This window comes from Blennius ocellaris (assembly GCF_963422515.1).
Source record: "Blennius ocellaris genome assembly, chromosome: 12".
NCBI lineage: Eukaryota > Metazoa > Chordata > Actinopteri > Blenniiformes > Blenniidae > Blennius > Blennius ocellaris.
The window spans coordinates 17395465-17413754 of NC_137661.1; the positions used below are offsets into that span (position 1 = coordinate 17395465).

General features: G+C 39.2%; 2 protein-coding genes across 2 annotated transcripts; both read left to right on the top strand.

Annotated features, from left to right (window-relative positions):
- The first annotated feature begins 2851 nt into the window (after positions 1-2851).
- On the top strand, positions 2852-9691 carry npl (N-acetylneuraminate pyruvate lyase (dihydrodipicolinate synthase)). The gene is made up of 12 exons (XM_080506427.1): positions 2852-2953; positions 3289-3380; positions 3699-3772; positions 5762-5849; positions 5924-5981; positions 6289-6364; positions 7500-7592; positions 7701-7846; positions 7945-7991; positions 8093-8177; positions 8266-8305; positions 8396-9691. The coding sequence occupies exons 2-12, from the start codon at positions 3310-3312 to the stop codon at positions 8533-8535; spliced, it is 918 nt and encodes a 305-aa protein (XP_080362553.1). The 5' UTR covers positions 2852-2953; positions 3289-3309; the 3' UTR covers positions 8536-9691.
- A 2841-nt stretch (positions 9692-12532) lies between these two features.
- Positions 12533-17447, top strand: sec22bb (SEC22 homolog B, vesicle trafficking protein b). Its single transcript, XM_080506428.1, has 5 exons — positions 12533-12713; positions 14821-14930; positions 15109-15269; positions 15371-15517; positions 15847-17447. The coding sequence occupies exons 1-5, from the start codon at positions 12639-12641 to the stop codon at positions 15999-16001; spliced, it is 648 nt and encodes a 215-aa protein (XP_080362554.1). The 5' UTR covers positions 12533-12638; the 3' UTR covers positions 16002-17447.
- Positions 17448-18290: the final 843 nt, after the last annotated feature.

Below are 18290 nucleotides of genomic sequence, written 5' to 3' on the forward strand. Positions count from 1 at the left end.
ACTTTCACTTCCTGATATTGTTACACAACTGGACAGTTCAAATTGGACTCTTTTTTTTCTTTTCCTAGCATACATTTGAAGAAAAAAAACAAAAAACAAAAACATACATACATTTTTACAGGTCAAGTGTAAATCCAGGTCACTATGCTAACTATTTAGAAGGAAATTGTGTTTCATAAATTCATTACTTATACTTTCAGTAGTTTTTAGTCTTAACCTCCATCTTCACGCCATGTCATCTGTTACCTGTGCACTTGGAGATGTTCGTACCTCTGCTGCCTTGTGGGAGAAGCTGAGTTATAAATCGGGTCAAAACTAAATCTCAAGAATGATTGTCATCAGTTCTCATGAATCCTGTGTTTCTTAGATTTGCCCTGGATATAAACTAACAACGCCCAGTATGTAGCTGTTCTCTGACATTCTGCCTCTGGATGATTGCACCATCCTTCAGCTTAAATAATAATTATATTCATTTATTTGCTTTGGTATTCAATTGTTTCATCTTTGTTTTCAAACTTTATTGTATTTGTTTTGTTGTTGTTTTTGAATTGTTTTACTCTGCCTTTAGTGTTTTCTCACTGGAGGTGTTAGACAGCTCTGCCCACTTTTTGCTATATGAGATTTTGACTTTCTAATATGGATTAAAGAAAACAGCAATGCCATGTGAATCATTTAGTCACAAAGAACAAAGAGAGGCCTTTTCCAAGAGAGTCCCAGCCACCAATCAAGACTCCCAGTAAGCAGCTGTCAAGGTAAGTTTACATGATCAAGGTCATGACCATTTCATCGCCAACTTACATCAAGCTTGGTGGTTAAACTCTTTATGTAATTCATCTGATTTCGAAAATCACAGAAGCCGAAGTACCGCTGAGTCCTCAGAATCATTTCTTATTTTGCAACAGCCATTTCCCATTTCTTAAAGCCATCTGCTTTCACAAGTACTTGACATTACTTTTACTTCTCGGTGTATTGAGCAGTCACACAGGTCAGGGTTCAACTTTTAAATTGGTGATAGTTACAATTCCTTGATTCTTTATGTTTATAACTTTATACTTTATTTTCTCAAGAAAGATGACAGACTGCTATCATAGTGATCAATTCCTTTTCAGTTTTTTGTTTTGTTTGCAGTAATACAAACTTTTGTATTTTATACTGGGGTTAGTGAAGAATGATATGAACAATCTTTATGTTGTATTAATTGATTATTGATCTGTGTTTTCTCTGCAATTGACCAGTGATGTTTCAGGAGTGGACTCCGCCTTTAGCTCACAGTCAGATTGGACCCAACAACCCTGAGGATGAATACGAGACTTGAGTTTGAGCTCTCTCTCTCTCTCTCTATGTCTCTCTGTCTCTCTGTCTGTCTGTCTCTCTCTCTCTCTCTCTCTCTCTCTCTCTCTCTCTCTCTCTCTCTCTCTCTCTCTCTCTCTCTCTCTCTCTCTCTCTCTCTCTCTCTCTCTCTCTCTCTCTCTCTCTCCTCTGTTACACACGGGTCTGTCAGTGTTTGTCTGCTGACTTTGGGTGCAGTTCATTAAAACAAAAACAACAAAAAGCGTGGGAGTTCTCCGCCAACGCCTCAAACTCAACCGTGTTTGTCTGCTGCCTTTGGGTGCAGTTCATTAAAACAAAATAAATTGAGTTTGAGTGTGGAAAGCATGGTGGACGATCCTTCTGTGATGAATTGAAACAGTTCCACCTGTTACAGTTTTGTTTTTTTCTTATTTCTTAACTATGATTTGTCTCTAATACAGTCTTGTAATTCCAAAACCTGTATTTTGATAAAACAACCATGAGTTTTCATTTGACCTTATTCCGTTTTTACCATTTTTTTCTCTTTACCCAATTGTTATCCAATTACCCAAAATGTCATCCAAATTGTTAAATAATATAATGTAATAAAGCCCATATTTTAATAAATGGTCAATAGTGTAACAAAAGTGCAGAACCTGCAATGTAATTAAGAAAATGTAACAAAACCCCCAAAATGTAATAACTGGTCAATAATGTAAAACGATTTAAAAATAATTTAAAGGTGAGTTCACTGTGTTGAATGTTTACACATTATTTTGTACTGATAATTGGAGAAATAGATTACAAATTATAGAGAACGGAAGACAATAAATGACTTGGGCAACAGCAATCCTACATATATACCATAAACTGCATAAAGATATACTGTACATATAAACAAATAGTCCAAACGTTTAGAACTCATTTTATTTTGTGTTATTCAAACTGAAGCAGTTGAAGTTCAAGTTGAAACCATGAAATCACTGACTCACTTTATGATGTAATACAAGCATTACAATGTTAGGAGAAAAGTATGTTTCCTGCCTTTACGTATAATGTCATATTAAATTGAATACAGTTTTAGGTTCAGTGTCTTGTTACATTAGTTATCACATTTGTGGTTTTATAACATTATATTGTCTACATTATATTTGATAATAATCCCAGTGGTTGTTACGTATCCGGCTGGAACAAAACCTGCTTAACCCCCCCCCAATATAACGACCCCACCCCAACGACTAATATGTACCTGCATGAAACTACGTGTACAGCCTTGTCAAGTTCTCATGCTCGCTCATGTGGAATTGTTTTAGGCGTTTCTCTGTAAAAATGCCTTGAAATGGCTGTATTGTATTTGGCGCTCTAGAAATAAAAACGGAATTGTAACTGGGTTGAATCACACATTGGCGAGATAATCCGGATCCCCTCAAATTCCACTGTTGACGTTCCGGGTTTTCCTTCAAACTACATTTCCCATGAGTCCACGGGGTGTCATTCGACACTTGCACACGTTTTCACGTGACTGGCATACTAACAAATAGCAGGTCGATGCGGGGTTTGGCGTCCAGATAGCAGAGTTATAACCTGCGATCACTGCGCGTTCAGAGCTCTCCGGTTGACGTCTGTCACGCGCAGAGCGCATTGAAGCATCGGACGCTCGCAGGTAAGTCCCGGCTTCCTTCCTGTCACCAATGTCTTCCTCAATATATGTGGTTTATGTGTTTTATATTCTCATCCGCAACAGGTTTTTAGTTACCTTACTTCGCAATTAAACAAAACAAAAACAAAAACAAACAAACCAAAAAAAAATAAAAAAAAATACACGAAGAGTGAAATTAAGTACATTAACTCTGAGGATGTAACTTTTATAGAGTGGGTGCTTATTAACGGGGGTTTGGTTCTTTTGGTCGCGTTTTTGTTAATGATTTCTGACACTTCCTGTTCTCTTCTCCTTTTTCTCTCTTTCGAACATGTCGGACCTCCATGTTCCCGTCTCAGGTTGATTCGGGGTGTTTCGCCATGGCTCCTGGTGCTGGACAGAAACTGACGGGACTTGTTGCGGCCACGTTCACGCCGTTCACTCCACAGGGGTGAGGACTGTTTGTTTATTTGTTTGTTTGTTTGTTTTTGTTTGCCATCCTCCTTTGCCATCCTCGTGCCATCCTCTTTGATTTCTGATCCGCGAGTCCAGAAATGATTTGTGGAGCCTGGAGTGTGAGTGTATACGTTACGAAACTGCCACTTTACCCCGTAAGGAGTTAAAAGTTGAGGAGTGTGTGTTGAGAAATCTGATTAATGTGGCTCACACACACACTCTCACACACACCGTCCACCTGGAGTACTGCAACCTGTTTGCTCGTTTTGTGCTCAATGTGTGGGCCTACATTCTCCCTATTTTGTCAAAACAGTGAAATCAACCTCCCAGTGATTGGACCTTATATTGACTACTTGAGAGAGAAACAAGGTGTAAAAAACGTATTTGGTAAGTTTTCAAGTGGATTTTCTTCTCCCCCTTTTTGTGTGTATGTGTGTCTGTGTTCCACCTTGAATCAACAGCCATGATTAATATTCCATGATTCACCGTGTTTCTTTAGAAGTACAACTGACATGACACTCCACTATCACCCTCCTCGTATCAACCCAGACATGTGGTTTTGGTTTGAATGTCACTTGGATATTACACTTTAGTGATCAGTTGTTGGAGAGTATAAACTCTTCCCGTTGCAATGATGCACAAGAGAGGGAGGAAAGAACTGCACATACTCACAATACTGCATTTATTGGTGGTGGTTTTCTGCATTTGTATTTTTATTAACAAATCAACAAAATTTATGTATTGTTGTTTTTCTGTGCTTTGAATGGAGACTCTTTATACAGGTGAATTAAATCGAATCCCTGCTACAGATAATGAACTTCAGTGAGGTTTAAAAAGTAACAGTTAGTCTTTAGTACTGTTCCTTGGTTGTTGTTGTTTATTTTCCCCAATTACAGTACTTTTACTTGTACTTGAGTTTTGTTCATGAGTTCAGAGAGATGAGTGAAAACCATTCATCAAATTATCTTCAGTAAGTCACAAAGTTATACAAATAAATGCATGATGATTGTCACACGGTCACTAAAAGTGATTATCAAGATAAAGAAGGCCTCATGTAGTGCACACTCCCTTGACTTTGTTGTGTTTGTTCAAAATTATGTATATTCACATACTACAATCAAGACCCTGGGTATTAAAATTCTTCCCAAAATTCATTTTTCACATCTTTTGTAAAAATAAATAAATAAATGTACGTCCTCTTATTTGATACCAGTCCTTTCTATGCAGACTGTCGTTACACAGTGCTGGTTTAATTATATGACTCCTGTCCTTTATTCTATACTGATGAATTTCTTTTACACTACATTGAAACTACTTTCATCCAGCCAGAGTTTTAAAGCAGAACCTTAACTTAACCATTCTGAGGTCTACAGTTTCTAAACCGCAGTTCTTTTTCCGTAACAGTTTGGGGGGGTAAAAAAAGAGAGAAGACGGAGTTTGTGGTGTCAGCGCTGCAGCACATGTATCATATCAGATGTTTTTTGTGTTTGTCATCCTTCTTTTGTCCAAAATCTCTCACCCTGAGCCTGAAAGTTCATTTTTTTCTTTCTTATCTGTGCTTCTTGTGACTGTGTTGTTCATACAGGATTCATATATATTTTGTAAAAAATTGTTTAATTTTGCAGCATTTAATGTAGACGTTTAAAAACTGACACGCTTTGCTTTGACACTTGCCCCACTATTTTCACCATGTCACTAAGATATAAAGTAAATGTCATTAAGATTTCGTAATTTCAGTGCTGATAATACAAATCTCCATTTAACGACAGTCTAGCAGAGTTATTGGAACAGCTGGTTGATTAAGTTTATTCTTATCGCTTCACAGAAATAAGATCTATTTGAATATCGGTTAGGTTGAACTTTCCGTCTTGGATTCCAACGGCTTCTTTACTCATTTTCACAGAGTGAGAACTGCCAAACACCATTTCTCACACCTCATCTCGTCGCATTGAACCAGATATACTTTCATTCTTATGCTTTGTCCACTGATTTATTTCTGTTCTCGTATCTGTGTGTTTTTAATCAGCAGTTGATTTTTTGTGCTGATTTATAGACCCTATCGTGTTTTCATGTTCCTTTTTTTTTGTTTTTGATGCTGTTTTTTTCTTTTCTTTTTTTCATTGTCATTCAGTCCTGCTTAAGCCTTGTTTTTATTATTCTTTTAAAAATTTGTCGCATAAAAAGGTAGTTTAATTCTGATGTCTCTCTTATCTGTTGAGGTGCCGCTCATAACCGTTACCTTTTGACTATCAACTTCTGTCTCTCTGTCTGTGATTAAATGTTTTGGAGAAGTTTTTTTTCTTTTTTTTTAAAAAATCGGTTGAACCTTTTCTCACCAAATTCAGTGTCGATAAGAAAACTTCAATTTGCTTCCAGTGAATGGCACGACTGGCGAGAGCATGTCTCTGTCTCTTGACGAGAGGAAGCAACTAGCAGAGGAATGGCGCCTGAGGGCCCACGGCAAGTAAGTCGCATAAGTTCTCGTGTAGTTTAAGATTGAAATACCGTATCGATAAGTCTTGTCATGTCGTTCTTCAGGTTGGAGCAGGTGATTGTGCATGTCGGGTGCATGAGCGTTAAAGACTCCCAAGAACTGGTGAGTTATGTCGCACCTTTTTATAGGCGTGTTTTCTAATGAGTCCTTGTTGTCGTGAAGCAGTTTAAACTTTTTGTTTTTTGCGAGTGTGAATAGATATACTTTCAGGCATGCAGAAGTGATATTTCCAGTCTAAATCAAGTACGCGTGCCTTTATTCAGTGAGAGACCTGGTTTACAGCCTTGTTCAGTTGAAGGTTATAAAAACGTGCTGCCCGAGGTAGTTTTTTTTTTTGTGTTGTCGAGCAAAACCCTTCTTCGGAGTGAACTTTACAATGAAGCCTCCGCACTATTAATTTTCCTTTCAGGCTCGCCATGCGGCTGCAATTGGTGTTGATGGGATTGCAGTCATTAGCCCTTCCTTCTTCAAACCCAAGTCTGCAGGTGTGTTGTTGTTCCTGTCGGAGGGTTTTTATTTTTTGTATTGTCAATTGATAAGGTGTGTTTACTATGTTCACACTGCAGCTCTTGATGCTCAGTTCTGACTTTGTTGCTGAGATACGATTTATTTATTTATTTATTTTGTGCGTGATCATTCACGCCGATCACGCCATATACAAAACTAAATATGGATGCCATGTTGGTCGGTGCCAGGGTTGCCAGATTGTGACTCTGTTTCCAGCCCAAACAAGCATAAAACTAGCCCATATCTCAACCTCTGTAGAAAGAAAGAAATTATGCCAAAAGTATTATATGTCTAATAAATAACATGTCATAAGCACTATTGCCAGCTTGACATGTCTCCTTAAATGACAATGCATTATGGGAAGTGGAGGTGTGAACGTGTCTGTTTTCCTTATGAGGAAGTTTATTTTTTTCCTGTGTGTGTGTGTGTGTGTGTGTGTGTGTGTGTGTGTGTGTGTGTGTGTGTGTGTGTGTGTGTGTGTGTGTGTGTGTGTGTGTGTGTGTGTGTGTGTGTGTGTGTGTGTGTGTGTGTGTGTGTGTGTGTGTGTGTGTGTGTGTGTGTGTGTGTGTGCGCGTTATGACCAGTGTTTAAGTGCAGTGTACATTAGAGAAGAGGAATCCACCCAATCTTGCAACACAGGCCAGTGCGTGTATATTCATGTGACGACACGCCAAGTGTGCTGATGTCGACTCTGGATATGACACCGGTCAGCGCATGTGGATCCATTTCCAAGTGATTGTGTAATAGGAGCCGGCAAAGGGCGGAAAAAGAAAGGGAGCACAGCTTTTAACACTTTGGCAGATCCGACTTCCTCCGGCACTTATTCCTGACGTTGGTCGCATATCTGCGACCGGGTCGTTCAGAATCGGTACCACATATGATCGAGGCCTGGCTCTGGTGTGCAAACAGAATTGCAACGTCCCACGAAACGGGTCGGATGTGGGTCAATTGTGAGCAGGAAATCGGAATTGGGTGGCATTTCCCTGCAGTGTGAACGCGCCCCATGTTGCCGCCTATGATCTACTTATCTAGTGACAATGGGAAATCGGCACTGTACCTGTGAAAGCTGTTCAAGCATTTTGAAAATGCTTCACTTTTCCATCCTTTCTGCAGATACTTTGAGAACCTTTCTCCAGGAAGTAGCTTCGGTTGCTCCAAATCTGCCCTTTTATTTCTATCATCTTCCAGCCTTTACTGGCGTTAACAGTGAGTGTCACTTCAGAATCCAACATTGACACGACGGTTTGAAACTATTTGCCTCTATTTTGTAGAACTGACTTGAGATTATGCCTTTTTTTTTTTTCTTTTGTTAAGTTCCAGCCAGAGACGTCATGGAAGGTATAGAGGAGCTCATTCCCTCATTCAGAGGCGTGAAGTTCTCTGGGAACGACCTGATGGACTTTGGCTTGTGTGTCAACTACAGTAAGCCTTCCTGGTCTCTCCTGTACGGCGTCGACGAGGTCAGTCTTTACCGGTTGTCAACAATTGCTTGTCTATGTTGCAACATGATGCCTGGAAACTCAAAAAGTCATCCTTTTTTTCCTTCATCTTACCACAGCAACTGCTGTCTGCTCTGGTTCTTGGAGCCAATGGAGCAGTTGGAAGGTCTGTATGCAATATTGCAATCATGTTCAGTCTTTTTTTTTTTTTTTTTTCTCCCCAGCTTTGCTGAATAGCTTTTCATGTTATGCAATTGTCTTCCGCAGCACATATAACTATGTAGGACGTCATGTCAAGGACGTCATGTCTGCGTTTGAGAGTGGTGATCTTGCCCAAGCCAAGGCAATACAGGTACAACTTATTTACTTGCTCGTCTCAACGTCTCTTATGCATTTAATCGGAGTCATATTTACATTTTTGTTTATTTTTGTCCAAACAGTTTAAGCTGCAAGAGCTTCTGAGTTATGCGATAAAGATCGGTGAGTGGTGAAGTCCCACTGCTTCCAAATCATGTCGGAGTTAAACATTGTTTTGACATTTCTGAAATGTTCTTTTTCTGTCTTCGGTAGGCTTTGATGTCGGAGTCAACAAGCAGTTGATGTCTGAGATATCAGGCATAGGTTTGGGACCTCCTCGCCTGCCAGTGGAGCCTTGCAGCTCTGCTCACGCTCAGTCCATTAAACAGAAATACATCAGCATATTTCAATAATGTTGCACGCGCTCACGGCAGAGTTTTGAGGCCTCAAAATCTCTCGACTTGGCATTCACCCTATGCCTGCATTAAGGCTTTAGACAAGCACCAATCATGGATCCACTTGCCAGTTGTGTCGCGTTGTACAGCTACACCGGCTATTCTGCGTCGCACGTTTACACTTTGCACAGCAAATTAAATTGCGCAGACGATGGATCGACTCTAATTTTCCATTAGAGTTAAGTTAAATTGTCTTAGCCCATCATACTCCAGGTGCTCAGTTGGATAGAGATTATAGTTATACCTACAAAATCAAACCAAAATTATTACCAGAATTTCTTTTTTTTTTTTTTTTACTTTGGCACATTTTTCTGTCAACGTGTGATTGTATCAGGCTGCAATGAAAATCATCCTTATGCGAGTTATTTTAATCTCAAATGTTCTAATTTCATTCCTCTACATTCTTTTTTTTTTGTTTCCTTTACCTCTTTTGGTTGGAGATATTCTAAAATGTCTTTATGACCTTTTTTTTTTTTACATTCTGTGAAAAGCCATGACTCCTTTCATTTAAGCACACTCCTTTTTTTGTTTTTAAAGAGAAGTCTCATGTAAAATTTAATTGTACTGCAGGGTATGTTATTTGAATAATGCGAGGGAGGAATATCATAGCTTTACTCCATCATTGCAGTTGAGAATTGTTGGATGCCTTGACTCGTAATTGCAAGGGTCAACATTTCTTTGATATTTGAACCAGTCTAACTTGAAGGTTTGAAGACTATCTGTCACCACTCACATATTCTGAGCTACACGTGTTCATGTTATTCTGTGTTTAGAAAGTAGAGCTTCTTTTCAAAATCTTTAGTTCGTGGTTTAATTCTCTTAATTTGAAGGTGAACAAGGGAAATAAAAGTGTGTGTGTGGAGGGCAAGAGTAGGTATAATATTAAAAACTGTAAAATGACTTGATGGTGTGCGATCAAGATGGAAATGTCTTAAATGTGCATTGAGTGATTAACGTTGGAAACGTTCCCCCTGCTGTCTCACTGTATTCACTAATAAAAATAGATTTAGGGTTTGTTTTTTTGGCTTCACAACACTGATGTATTGTGTATCTGATACTTGTTTTTTATGACAATAAAATATACTCAATTTTATATTAAATGGCTAACAAACTTGTTTGTGTTTGAATTTACGAGCTTGCAGATTACATAAAAATTGTGCCATTGTCCCTGTTAAGCACGAACAGTAATTCATTTTGATCCTCCCATGTCTTTGGTGTTTATTTAAAAATGATGTCATCCTCTTGTTCAATGGATTATTTTATTGTTTCACACATCATTAAACATTCAAACAAATGTGCAAAAACAAGCTCACGTTTGTGAAAAGACATGCCACCCACGGAGATGGACGTAAATAATTTTAGGATTCAACAACTGTCTCATATGGATTAACTTTGTACTGTTTTCACAAACGCAGGCTACATCTCTGATGGTTGTTATGTAACATATAATAAGACATGTTTTGTGCACCTAGGGAGTCTGGATCAGGTGTAGTGAAGGCCAGACACATCAGTTGTCTGTATCTTAAAGGGGTCATATTATACAGTTTATTAACACTTTCACGTGGGTCTGGTTGGTCCAAAAACATTGTATTCATTGATTATTGCCCCCAAACCAGCTTTTCCTTGATTTTCATCCATTTGACTATTTGATCATATGAACTGCACTCAGAATCTGCTGGCAAATATTTGTGTCCTACATGTATTTTCTGCACAATTTTCAAAATGCTGGCATGATATAATACAAAGCTACCACAGCAGCCAGATAAATGGAGATTTGCATACATTTTTTTTCTCCATTTAGCAAGCTGTCAGAGCACATTATGTTTACACTTATTGAAGTAAATGTGGTTTTACGACTTAGCAGTGACTAAAGGTTCAGGTTATAGTTACTGAAAGGCTCAGAGCAGGACAGCCAGCAGTATGTAGGCTACAGGACAATATTGGCCCCAATACTGTCATTTGGATACAACAGCCCGGGATGTAGTTTAGAAAACCGTTGCCAACAACTATGGCAATTTGTTTATTCTGAAAATTAGAATTGAGTATAGGCAAAGGAAAAATGGGGGCATGACAAAACCAAAGCAGAGCTGAAGTGGCAATTCATCCCAACCTAGTGAAGAAAAACTAATGAATACCAAAAAACTGTGAGACAAAGAGAGTGGAAATGTGAAGTCAGGCTCTTGTCGTCTCGGGAACAATAGGAAGAAGTGAAACAATCATCCAAACCCTGATGAGAAATGAAGAGGCACAACACAGCCTTCTGCGTCTCAGTATCACGTTCGACCCCGGAATATGAATATTTTAGACTTGTACATTGTCAGGCCCCCGTTTTCCTCACTTTGGTGTCACTGACTTTATTGTCACTGAACCTGAATTCCTGCCATATGAGCCTGGAACTGGAGTGGCGCCATGTGAACAGATGGAGACTGAGGTGCAAACCAGAAGAAATACGATATAGGAAAGTATTTGACCTCATGAGGAAAATGCGATGGTTCAGGTAACAGTTATAAAGAACATGGCATAAAAAAAAAGGAAAATAATGATTGGATCATGAAGAGCTGTGATGATCGTCTTCCCAACTCTGCTGGTTTATCTTTTTAGCACCTGAATGAACTGAGCCTCTATGTAAAAGATTGGTATTAACATACAATGCATGTGCATATTATATAGAGGGAATAGAGCTTGACATAATATCTCAGAACCTTCTCATTCACCATATATTGAAAGAAATTGCTTGTTGGACTTCTTAGAGTGAGCAACGCTACTCCCTGCTGTCTGCTGTTTACACCTACACTCCATGCATTTGTGACTCATTTTGATGTTTGGTTCTGTGTCCTTCGGTGTCTTCCTGTTTTTTTTATGTTGAGACTCACTTGTCTTCCTGTCTGCCTTTCCTCAATATGGCTCTGTAGATTCACCTGTATCTTCCCCTCCCCATATTATATACACCCTGTTCCCTCATATGTTTGTTGTCAGATCAACTTTGTACACTTGTGTCTAGACATGCCACATTTCTCCTCCTGACCTTTTCTGTGCTTTTTTATGTTTTGAAAAAACGATTACCCTTTCTCCATACCTTCAGTTAGTTTGTGTTGAACCTGTCTTTGAAAATAAACTTTAGATTTTTTAAGTTTTAGCTCTGTGTTCGAGTCCGCATTGGGGTTTCACCAGTGATCTGTGACAAAACACAATAAAGCATGAACGGGCAATGGTTATGTAATAAGAAAATAGGAACATGATGAAGGCCAGTGAATCCTGAGCTTAGACATTATGTGGAGGTGAGTTTACCAACTGCCTATTCACAATTTACAAGTGCATATGATTATGATTTTGCTAACACACCATGGCCATATTGTGCAAAACAAACAGGCACTTAATAAACATTTGCTTTTTGTTTCACACACATGTCAAGTCTTAATCATGCCAGTATGCACATGCTGGATGCATGAACAGGACTGATAACAGGCAGATATGTAGACAGAAAACAAGGGAAAATAATACTTAAAATAATACTAAAAATGCATTAAATATTTTCTATGTATATTTGTATTGTAAGTCTTTTGATTATTCAATTGTCATTTATTTCATTCTGTTTAGTTTTTCAGTTTAGTTTTCAAGAAATGTTTAGGGTTTTCCTCCACATACCATTAGAGGGCGCTGTGGCACCACAGTTTCAGCATCGCTGACGTGGTCACTGACTCAAATCAAGCAACGTCATCTGCACGTTGTCTTTATTTTTTTTGCCTCAATATCAACGGGATCAACGTTTCTGTTAATGTAAATTATGTTGTTTATTTTTTTATTTTTTGTCTTTTTTAACTTAAACAAAGGAAATCAAACGATCAGAATAAGGTCGAGTAACGTCGACGTCATGCGGAACGTTTCTTCTTTAACAGTCGTCCTCTCTGCCAGCCGGAAGGATTTAGGTGTGACACACAAAGCCGTGTGGTTTCCGTCCAGCTCAGCTCGTCAAGTGCTTGCGGTGTTGTCGGATTACAAGACCGACGGTCTCTGGTTCCTCAACGATCCGCGGGGCGAAACGACAGCGGGGTCTCGCAGAGATGGTGCTGCTGACGATGATCGCTCGGCTGGCCGACGGACTGCCGCTGGCCGCGTCCATGCAGGAGGACGAGCAGGTGAACGCTTTTAGCCGTGACGGGAGCCCCTGTGGTCGGTCGGTAGCTTGTCTAAACTACACAGTGACTATAGCTAAAAAAAAAAATCAAACAGATGTTGGAGTTGTACAAAAGCTGAAGGGACACGTTAGTGAGCAGCTGGATGAGACACCCTGGCGGCGCGAGCGTCCTTCCAGATGTGGACCCTGGAGGACCCCCAGACCTTCCATCAGCAAAGTTAACCTGTCAGACTCTTGTGATACGTGGAGGCTTTCCCGAGCAGGCCCGCGGTAGCATTAAACACATCCAGCCCTTTTTATTATTATTAGTATTATAATTTACCAAAGAAGACGATCGGATCTTTTAACTCGATCCGCATTGTTGTGAAATTATCCAGCTCTGTTGCAGGCCCCCGTTGACTATAAATCCATAAAAAAAAGCAGCTTTATCTGCACTATTTGTCACTGTAATCTAAATTGAAATAGGGCCACAATTCGATCGAGATCAACAACCCAATGACTAATTCCCAGGCAAAGTCAACTAATGATTAGCGGGTGTTGATGTAACTGGACAGAAAGCTACACTCGAAAGCATCTTTTTTTTCCTTCTTTTCACTGTTTACAAGTCCTCCTCATAGTTGCACGGATGGGATTGGCAAATTAACCCTTGCATTCAGTTAAATACATGGACTATGAAAATGTCCCACCTGCACTGTTGTTTAGGATATTCTCAGACATTAGGAAATAAAAAACCCAAAACATTTCTCGACTTCTTTACACATTCTCAGATTGTCTCAAATCTGGAGATTCCAGCAACTGTTTTCGCACAACTACAGGAGTGATCAGATATGATAAACGGATGACTTGAATTCTTAACAGGAAGATAATCTGTGTGGCTTTGTTTTTCCCGTGGGTGGCCTGTGAGGTTAAAGTCTCATACCTTAATCACTCTTCTTCTTCTAGTTTGGACCGGTAAAATGACAGCCAATTTAACAAGCAATTAAAACACCTTCCATAATTTGCCTGAGTGCACAAAGATTATAAGTATATCATGAGAAATGTCACATTTAATGCACGTTTTGCACATGTTTATGATCAATGGGAACCTATTGTTTCTCAAAACACAGGATTTCTAATTTATTCATACATAATGAGTATGTTTTTTGATTATATTTAAAAGGCAATTTGTTGTTAATGTCCTCTTTGTCATTCTTACATTTTGCAAAGTCATCCTGCTGGCCGGGTAGGACTCCTTTGTGTGCTGTTTGGACCTCATGGCCACATGCCAACCTTGATTTAGAATAAAAGTCTCTATGCTTCTGACAGTTTCCCTGACTTTGGCAATAAACCCCTTTTTGTAGTATTTACGCTATTCAAGTGGCCTATCACTGTGTCAGTTTGTCCTATAATGTGTGACCTTTGCATCTGCATCACCTACAGCCAAATAACAGAAGACTAAACAAAATGTGAATACTTTTTTTATAAAGCAATAGTTGTGTAGAACATCAGGATGAGGATATGACTGACTTCAGTCTTCAGTTAAAATTTTTCTTTCTGGTTAAAAAAAAAAAAAAAGAAGAAGAAGCTTACCACAGTGTATGAAACTGTTGTTTTTAGAATAAAAGTTGTTTTATTTGCATTTGAGCGTGACTTCACAGGACTAACATCTCTCCTGCACTCTCTTATTTGCTTTCAAAAAGGGAAGTGAAAAGGTTTGTTGTGTCTTTGCTCTGTGCATTTAACACCATGCGTATTTCTGTAACGCCTCAGTCGTGCTGTCGATATCATGTCATTCATCTGTTTGAGCCTCCATCACAATACAATGAAATAGCGCTCATGATCCAGAGTGGCTGTTTTAAGGAAAAATGAAAAAAAATCCCTTATATCCCTGCTTCAGTGTCACACAGCTGTATGTCTGAACCCATTGATGTACATTTTATCTTCAGCTGATATTATCGGGCAAGAAATTAACAGCATCAAGGAAAGAAAATAGTGAAATATTGTCTAAATTATGTCTTTTGAGCCTCGTCAAAGTTCACACAAAAGTTGATTTCTTGCCCCGATAGAAAGGCTGCGTTTCCTGTGAGAGGTTTCCGTGAGATAACCACTGCTTTCTGTTGTCTCTGTAGTTGGGTCGAGATCTCCAGCAGTATCAGAGTCAGGCGAAGCAGCTCTTCAGGAAGCTCAATGACCAAAGTCCCACACGCTGCACTTTAGAGGCAGGGTCAATGGCATTTCAGTGAGTATGCGGCAGGCGGCCATTGCAGAAGAATCCAGATTCGCTGCCAAACGTCGCCTTCACACAAAATGTGGTCAAACTCATTCATTTTTTTATTTTTTTATTTTTTTAAACATCCTTTGTGTGCTTCAGTTCAAATTCGGCCTCACGTTTGTGTGTGTGTGTGGTTTCTTTGCAGCTACTGTATAGAGAAGGGAGTGTGCTACCTTGTGCTCTGTGAAGCCAGCTTCCCCAAGAAGCTCGCCTTCGCTTACCTCGAAGACCTGCAGGCAGAGTTTCATGAGCAGCATGGAAAGAAGGTCCCGACCGTGTCGCGCCCCTACTCCTTCATCGAATTTGGTGAGGAAAATGAGTCTCGAGTGTCGGAAGAGTTGAAAGAATACACCGGCTGCTTTTGATCAGGATAACATTTCTATTTCTCTCTCTTTCTCTCTCTTTAGACACTTACATTCAAAAAACCAAAAAATCCTACATTGACAGCCGAGCAAGAAGGAACCTCGGCAGCATCAACACAGAGCTCCAGGACGTCCAGAGGATCATGGTCGCTAACATAGAAGAGGTGCTGCAGAGAGGAGAGACTCTCTCTGGTAGGCTTTATGCTGCTTTTTGCCTGCACAGGCCTGTTCACCTCAGGGGGGGCTTCTGAATAAATTGGAATACAATGGGGAGAAAGTCATTTTGACAAGTTCACGAGTTAAAATAAAGCGGAGACCCATTTTCATAATATTTGAAAAAACGCTTGTTTTGTATGTTGGATTAAGTGCAAAAGTAATTGGACTTGACAAACTGTTGAAACGTGTATTTTTTTTCTGTATTTTGATGATTGACTTAATGTTTATGTCTGTCTTCTCTCTCGTCCCCTCCGTACCTGGTTGTTTTGGAACGCCTCCTTCATCTGGTCTCTTCTCCTCGTAAGCACTGGACTCCAAGGCCAGCAACTTGTCCAGCCTGTCAAAAAAGTACAGGAGCGACGCCAAGTATCTGAATACCCGCTCCACCTACGCCAAGCTGGCCGCCGGTGGTGTCTTTTTCATCATGCTCATTGTCTACGTGCGCTTCTGGTGGCTCTGAACGGGGGACGAAGCAGAAGAGACGTCGGGGAGTGAAAGCGAAGAACCAGATGCGAAGAAAAGCAAGTCACCCCCTCAACTCATAACAGGATCCCTCCTTTTTAGAGTGAGACTTTACTGACGTACCACCACTCCTTTTGTTGTTCTCTGTCCAAGGATGTGTGACCTGAACACAAATGTCATAATAACTAAGTTTGTTAAAGAGAAAAAAAAGGTATGTTGCCCTGGATTGGATAAGATATGAGTGAATGTATGTGTGAGCATTTGTTTGTTGTTGATTTCTTTTCGTTTTTTCTTTTTTTTCCAAGGGTGATTTGAGCGCATGAAGGCAAAAATTATCAAAGTAATAAGTTTCATGTTTTTTGAGTTTCTAAAGCTGTACTGTAACGAGGGTGGCTGATTTAATCCTGTATAGCATCTCATAATACTGAAAAACAAAACGATGTACAGTACTTTATTTACCCTGAACTCATCACATGGATATTGCTGTGCTTTTACCATAATATTCACACTACAACAAACAGTATATCAGTATATAAAGGAGCATCTTAATACAATGGAAAAGTTTACATTTGCAAAAGTTTTTTTTCCCCCCCAATTGGTGATATTTGCATATAGTTTTGATTTACTCCACATGCATGAAAAATATTTTAAGTCTCAAGAGTATTTAATGAAATTATGATTTTTTTTTTTATATTCTGTTTCTATTGGAGGATATTGAAATTTAGCAAATGGCTGAAACATTTTCATTTGTATTTTATGAGTGGAAATAACTGATAACCCCCCACACACACATGCTCCGGTACACAGAAATGATTTCAGTATACGTTTTCTAATAATCTAAGGGAAGCCGTGTAAATTCTTTTTCGCCTGATTCAACACATCTTTTGCCATTAATGGATCTCAGTGGTTCTGTAAAGTAATTGTAAAATATTTACTGAGATCACCAGACGAGCCTCATTTATTTCATTCAACATGAACTTACATTTTAGCCTTTTCTTGCAAAAGATTCCGCTGTGTCAGTTAGTCCATTCAACACATTAGGAGATTAATCGGTTTATAATATGGTTTTTTTTTTTTAAATGAATGGCTGAATTATTCAGAATGTTTGATCTTTATGCATGTGTGCATTTTGGGGACAGAGAATGCTGTTATCTGGTGTGAGACTGTTTTAACTTTTCACCCCATCACAACAGTGTATCCATGCTCTTGCACAGTGGCTTGGTGGGCCGGCACGTTTCTGCAGCCAGTTAAATACAGATGGACGGAACGCCCCGTTTTGTCCTTCATCCTTTTATCTGGTGTGAAAGTTTACAGAAGTGTGGACTACATTCAAATGTTGATTCACGCCGAGGGTCACAGTGGTTAGAGGCCGGCCCTCAGTTGGTTAACACATCACCCCCTTTTTGTTTCTGTTCTGTCTGCTATCTGAATAAAATAATTTGCACAGAAAAAAAACCCAGCTTTCTTATTGTCAGAGGTACCTCAGCTCACCATCTCTTATTATTTGTGTATGTGGTCAGCATATCTCAAATTGGGCTCTTCAGTCTGAGAACACATTTGCAAGACTACAAACATTTTCTATTTTATCATCACACTCAGAAATAAAACTACAGTTTATTAATGTTTTCAATTTGGCCTTATTCAGGAAGTGCCCATCACAACAGTCCCATATCATGGAAATCTTGCATTAAGAGTCCAGTGAAGATCATAACAATCCCACAGGAACTATTGGTGGCAATGGAAAGAGATAATGCCTTTTTACTGTTAATAAACCTTTACAAGCTCAGGTTTGTGCTGGCAGGTGTTATAGGGTATGAAGAAAGACCACATTTCGACAGATACGGCAGCAAATAAATCAGAAAACAATAAACACACTGCAGACTTCAACGAGGCAGTAAATACAAAGACAAGAGGTAGGCACATAATATCATTGACATGTGACGATAACATATAATCGTATGGAGAGTATAGGAAAATAAGGAACACAGACCTCGCACCTGTCAGAACTGATGGCATCTTTAACTATAAGCCTTCAAATGTTTTGAGTCTGATCTTAAAGGTAGAGATTATGTTTAAAATACCGAAGTTAAACTGGGAACTGGTTCCACGTAAAAGAAGCCTGATAACAGAAAGCCCAGCTTCCTTTTTCAGTAAATATAGACCCTCCAGCAGAGATTAACAGAGACAGAGACTTAGTTAAATTTACAAAATAAACAGTTAAGTCAAAAAGCAGAAAAAAGAAAGAATTAGGAGTGTGAAGCTTGGTCATCCTAATCACTCGAAGGTT